The 6290-nt window shown below is 42.0% G+C and overlaps 1 protein-coding gene across 1 annotated transcript in view; it reads left to right on the plus strand.

The window, feature by feature from the left end:
* Nucleotides 1–6076, plus strand: part of LOC136008828 (neural-cadherin-like) — a 40138-nt gene extending 34062 nt beyond the window's left edge. The window contains exons 27-32 of the mRNA XM_065668614.1: nucleotides 341–507; nucleotides 793–1057; nucleotides 1804–1984; nucleotides 3530–3783; nucleotides 4688–4842; nucleotides 5273–6076. Of these exons, the coding sequence (XP_065524686.1) occupies nucleotides 341–507; nucleotides 793–1057; nucleotides 1804–1984; nucleotides 3530–3783; nucleotides 4688–4842; nucleotides 5273–5674 (1424 nt within the window). The 3' untranslated portion in view covers nucleotides 5675–6076. The remainder of the gene's footprint in view (nucleotides 1–340; nucleotides 508–792; nucleotides 1058–1803; nucleotides 1985–3529; nucleotides 3784–4687; nucleotides 4843–5272) is intronic.
* The last annotated feature ends 214 nt before the right edge of the window (nucleotides 6077–6290 follow it).

The raw sequence follows: 6290 nt of genomic DNA on the forward strand, positions 1-6290 counted from the left end.
ATTACCCCTTGTCCTGTCACTACAGTCCCTGGTGAAGAGTCCCTCCCCAGCATCCCTATAGGCCCCCTTCAGGTACTGGAAGGCTGCTATGAGGTCTCCACGCAGCCTTCTCTTCTCCAGGCTGAACAGCCCCTTTCCTGCCTAAATTCTGTATCTCTGTTTTGTTCTTTTTGTCTTAGAAGTGTGAGGGATGTTTTCCATGATGCTTCATTACTTTGCCAAAGTTTCTTAAGAATTAAAATTCTCTCATTCAGAACTAGCTAATGCTCAAGCAGTAGAATTCTGAGGGAGCAGTAATTTCTGAGATTTTTCACTCTGTTTTCATGTGTGTTGTGCTTAGTTCTTCCCGAATGGGCTTTTGGAAGGGACAGTTGGATCCATTATGAGCCAAGAAGCATCCTCAGTACTCACAGCACTCAGATCCAGATGATGGTGCGCACCCGTATCTCCCACAGCACCCTTCTCAGCTTGACTTCTGCAAGTGGGAATGGATACATCCGACTGGAGGTGAGCAGTCCAAAAGTCAGCTGGGAAGACTTAGACGTAGACATCGGTAGGGAGAAAACTGATTAAAGGGTTCATGTGAGTTGTAAGAGTGGCCTGTAGATGAAAGAGCTGGTAATTCCTGGACCTACAGTTTTCTTATAGTAATTTATATCTGAGAATAAAGCACTTGAAAACAAGAGTGCTGTTTTCATTTTAAAAACTCAGGTTCATTTCTTTAGGCAGGACTGTGTAATAACATTTAGAAGTGCATTTCTGTTTCTAAAGGTCTTTATCATCTTCCTCTAGGTGGTTGAGGGTTTCTTTAATGTTAACGTCAGTTTAGGGGACAAGAATCACTCTCTAAGGATGAGGACATTACGTATAAACAATGGCCAGTGGGTTCTTCTGACCATGGAGCGCTACAACAATGAATTTACCCTGCGTGTTAACAGTGGTGGAGGAGATCAAGAAGTGACCTCTGTCTTGGGTACAAATAGGTGGTTTGAGATGGAGTGGGCAAGCATTGTGCTGGGAAACCGCCTTCCCAATCATTCAGAGAGCAATTTCCAAGGTAAGTGATATGATGGGTTCCTAAAATGAAGGAATTAAAGCCTTAAAGAGGCATCTTTGAGTGTATTGAAGAGTCTGAAACCCAAGTAAGAATTCCCGTGGAGGCTACTGTGCCCCTCTTCAACTAGGGAATTCACAGCCAATGTTCAGCTCTCTATTTGCCATTGTATCTGGTCCTAGTGAAGGTATCCTGCAGATATTAAAAAACAGCACTTCAGATTTTTATTTCCCATGCCAAAGGCTCCAAGCAGGGAAATCATGTTGTGATCTTCACTTCTTTTTGCCTCAAAAGGGTTTAAGGAACAGACACACCACCTCCTGGTAGGAGAAGAAGGATTTGCAAGGCAATTCATTTCCTGGAGTGGGGTGCTGGGACTTTGAGATTGTGGCTAAAGAAGACAGCTTTTTCCATTCTGTTTCTTCTCATTAAGCCCCACTTTTATGACTGTTTTTTAAATCTAGACTAATTTAGTGGAGCTGTTCTGGTTCCTAGCACAGTTCTGCTAATTCATTGCATTGGTACAGCCAAGCTGTTCTGGAGGAGTATTGTTGATCTGTAGATCAGCCAGAGCACATGAGCACATATCCTGTAGCTCTTCTTCTAAAATAGAACAGATAAGTAGTATAAGGATCTCTTCAAAAAATGTTTTACATTCTGTACAATGCTTTAAGGTCTCCTACATATGTGTTGGGGGCTAAGCTTGAGGTGGGGAAGTTGCTAACTTAATATATTTCTCTTTGATGCAGGTTGTATGCGTGATGTCCAGCTGAATGGTCTGCCACTGCTCGTGGAAGGCAAAAGCACACAGTTTGGCTTAATTCTGAGGCGGCAAGGTGTCACGATGGGATGCTATTCCAGTGCCTGCAGCAGCCAGCCCTGTTACAGCCCTTTCCTTTGTGTAGACCTGTGGAGAAAATATGAATGCCGGTACATTAAGCCTTTGTTTTTATCCAGGGGTAGCTGGGAAGTTCTTTCCTTCCACCTTGGTTCAGGCAACTTGCCTCTTAGCAGTAAAACTCCCTGCTGCTGCTGGCCAGAGAGGGGTGTCCTGAGGACAAATCATTCTCTCCATCTCATCTCCCATCATGAACCAAACTTGCCTTTACCTGCAAGTATGACATGGAACCTATTACTCCACCATTTTTATCATGTTGAGAAGATCACATGCCAATAAGAAAGAGAAATGTTCGTGTTTCTACTAGCTCACTATGTTACACTTTATATATAGTTCATACTCCCAATGTGGATTTTTGCTTTGCTTGAAAAGACTTTAATTATTTGCTTTAAAGAAATTGTAACAAGCTTTGCTCAACACAACATACAACTCCAGGTGCTTTGCTTGCCTAAAAGTGAAGAATGGGGTTGATTGAAGAACAGGGTGGATTGAAGAATGGGGTTGATTGAAGAATAGGGTTGTAAAGAAGTAACCTCAAGAATGTTAGGCTTTGTTAGCAACTATAGAGAAAAGGAAATTACTGAGATAAGCTTTGCCAGAACCACCTGGTGGTTATAGAATCATAGAATAGTTAGGGTTGGAAAGGACCTCAAGATCATCTAGTTCCAACCACCCTGCCATGGCAGGGACACCTCACACTAAACCATCCCACCCAAGGCTTCGTCCAACCTGGCCTTGAACACTGCCAGGGATAGAGCACTCACAACCTCCCTGGGCAACCCATTCCAGTGCCTCACCACCCTAACAGGAAAGAATTTCCTCCTTACATCCAATCTAAACTTCCCCTGTTTAAGTTTTAACCCATTACCCCTTGTCCTGTCACTACAGTCTCTGATGGAGAGTCCCTCCCCAGCATCCCTATAGGCCCCCTTCAGGTACTGGAAGGCTGCTATGAGGTCCCCATGCAGCCTTCTCCTCTCCAGGCTGAACAGCCCCAACTTCCTCAGCCTGTCTTCATACAGGAGGTGTCCAGTCCCCTGATCATCCTCGTGGCCCTCCTCTGGACTTGTTCCAGCAGTTCCATGTCCTTTTTATGTTGAGGACACCAGAACTGCACACAATACTCCAGGTGAGGTCTCACAAGAGCAGAGTAGAGGGGCAGGATCACCTCCTTCGACCTGCTGGTCACGCTCCTTTTAATGCAGCCCAGGATACAGTTGGCTTTCTGGGCTGCAAGCAGATATCAGATCATATGACTGATAAGACAATGATCCTAAAACAAAGTGATGAAGAAATAACCACCAGGGGTCCGAAAGCCCATTACCACATTTTTGTATGCATACATGAGGCATTCTCTAAAAATTATGATGTAATGTAGGTAATCTAATGAATATGTATGTTTAAGGACAATATAATCACAGCCTGGTTGATGCTTGGGAGAGACATGCTTGGAGGAGCGATCCCCCATGTCTCCCGGCGCCGCAATGAAGAATACCTGCTTGTCAACTTAAAATTTTGTTGGCGAGTTCCTGGAGATTTCTCTGAATCAAAAGATACCTTCTGCTTTTGTTGTTCAGGTGTCCAGCTGGGAAAGTAGAAATGACAGACAACCTTACAGGGCTCAGACACTGTACCTCATCACCTTGTGGATACTGGACCTGTAGGAATGGGGGTACCTGTGTAGCTCAATCCCAAGACAAGATTATCTGCCAGTGCCCCGAAGGTTACAAGGGACGATGGTGTGAAATTAGCCAGGTGAAGGCTGGAAGACCTGTAGGACTCAGCTCTGGCTCTATTCTGGCAATCAGCATGTGCCTCCTTGTCTTCCTAGGTAGGAAAGCAAGTACCTTTTTTGTTTCTTTTAAATCCTGTCCCTTGCTCCACTGAATCAGGTCTGCTTTACCCTTCGATGCTGTGATCAGTGTTTCACTTTTTCTGGAGATCACCACTTGAGAGTTTATTTGCAAATAGTAAAGACAGGCATCAGCACATCGAGTTTACTTGCTTTGGAGCCAGTTCAAGCAAATTTAGGACTTCTCCCCTCAGAATAACTTATTTTCAACCCTTCTTAAGTAAGAGCTTTCTATCCACATGTGCAAATCTGTGTGCAGCCACAGCCATCTGAAACTTCCACCTGCCCTGAGCCCTTACATTTGTAATAGATAGGGCCTACAGCAAATACCTGCTATTCACACATTAGGAAGGAAAGATCTTGCTCTATAAAGTTTATAATCTTAACAGGGAAGTCTCATTAAGAATGTAGGGCAGAAAGAAATGTTCACAGTGTGCCCAGTTTCAGGTGCACTTTGGCTGAAAAGTTAGTAACATGATAAAACTATTTTCGTATTGATAAACTGCATACACAGCATAGTAAAGACTCCATGATTATATTACACTTGTAACCTTCATTAAAACAGTGTTTTACTTACTTTGGGTGTCTTATTTACTCAGGATTGGTGAAAGGCCAGAGACTGGCCAAAATGCCTTCTATTTAAATGGATTCATTTAGGTAAGTAAAATACCCTTTTAATGAAGTTTATAATGCAATATACATAGATGATTCTTTATATTCCTGAATATAAGTTGTTTATTAACAATTATGCATTTCTTACCTTGGAATTTGGTTGTCAAATTAAGAGTCGATTTAATATCTCTGGAGTCATATAACTACTTGTTAATCATGCATCGTGCTTTGTCAAATGACATGTAACAAATATGTCATTTATTTCTTGCAGCACTCTTGGTCTCCTACACAGTGTGGAGCCAGTGGGGAAGTTCAGGGTTTCGGAAAGGAGGAATTTACCACATTCCTGAAGAGCGTGAAAGCTGGGAGGATGTTAGAGAAAATGTTTTCAATTATAATGAAGAAGGCGGTGGAGAACATGACCAGGTATGATGCAACTTCAATCCAGCCTTTGCAAGTGCAACCTCTCCTCACCTTCATTTCCCAGACCTTTTATTTGACTTATTGTCCTTATTCAATGGGTTTTGGGTTTGTTTTTTTTTTGTTTTTTTCCTTGAGTCCTCTTGAGTGGGAGACTTCTGTTGCAACCCAGTCTGTACCTTTCACAATGCTGGTCATCTCTGGCTACCTTTGAGGGGGCTGCTCTGGATGCAGGGTACTTGCTTTAGCTTAAGGCTATCGTTATGCAAAGGAATTTGGTATGATCTGAACGTAGCCCTTTGAACTAGGGCCTCTCTTTTCTTCAGTTTATAGAAAACACAGAATGCAGGTTTGTGTTGCACTGAGTTTTATTTCTGGAACCTGTTTGCTTTTGTGTTGTTTGTCTCTGATATTTGCATTCTTTTTTATCTTCCAGAATGCTTACAATATAGATAAACTGAAGAAACCTCTTCATACCATTCCCCACTTCTCTTTGAGGGCAGCTGCTTCACACTTCAGGATACACACTGGCCCAAAAAGAGACTCTCTCACAAAACATGCACATCAAAACCAGTCAACATCAGCTGTTATCAGCATCCCAGACCTCAAGGAATACATTTCTCAAATCATTTGGAATGCAGACAACAATCTACAAAGTCTTCCAGCTGACACTGTAAATGTTTACTGCTTAGAAGGGCAATGCTCTCTAGCAGGGAGCCTTAGTTCCTTAGATTCCAGCAGTGGGGATGAAGATCTAAATTATGATTGCCTCCAAGAGTGGGGGTCAAAGTTTGACAAGCTTAAAGAACTCTATAATGTCTCAAATGAACATTTGTAACTGGAGTTTAAGGAACTTGACATGTGCACACTACTTTCAAAAATGTCCTTTTTTATATGTAATGTACATCAAGTAACTTGATGCAAGTTTTTAGTTACAGCAGTATGATACACTCACTTTTCCCAGGAGTGATAATCTGAAAGGTCTTTTTATATGCACTGTACAAACCGTCACTTAACAGTAGAAGACTTTTAAAGCATGAATTTTCTTGAAAACTTTGGAATGTATGATTTCCATAGAATAGCATTATAACATAGCTTTTTACTTGTGAAGGTCAAAGTGGCTTACTAGAATTATCCTGGTTGCAAGAACCTGAATTACTTTCTCCCAAGTATTAATATGAATCCTATCAGGTGAGTAATGGTGGGTAAGGCCTATTTTTTCTAACTGCATTCATTTTAGACTGTGAAATAATTATTACAAATATTAAACAGAAAACATTTTAAATTCCTGGTTCTCTTGTCAGTTTTTGTGTTATCCTCCTGACCAGCCGTCTCCCTTGACAGCACACACGCCGCCCCCCTCGCTATTACAGGCTGCCCAACTGCATGAGCCTGAAAATATAAAATGGTAAAGTATTCGAGAAAATCAGACAGATGACTGAAACAGTTAAAAG

Source organism: Lathamus discolor, chromosome 2 (assembly GCF_037157495.1).
Source record: "Lathamus discolor isolate bLatDis1 chromosome 2, bLatDis1.hap1, whole genome shotgun sequence".
Classification (NCBI taxonomy): domain Eukaryota; kingdom Metazoa; phylum Chordata; class Aves; order Psittaciformes; family Psittacidae; genus Lathamus; species Lathamus discolor.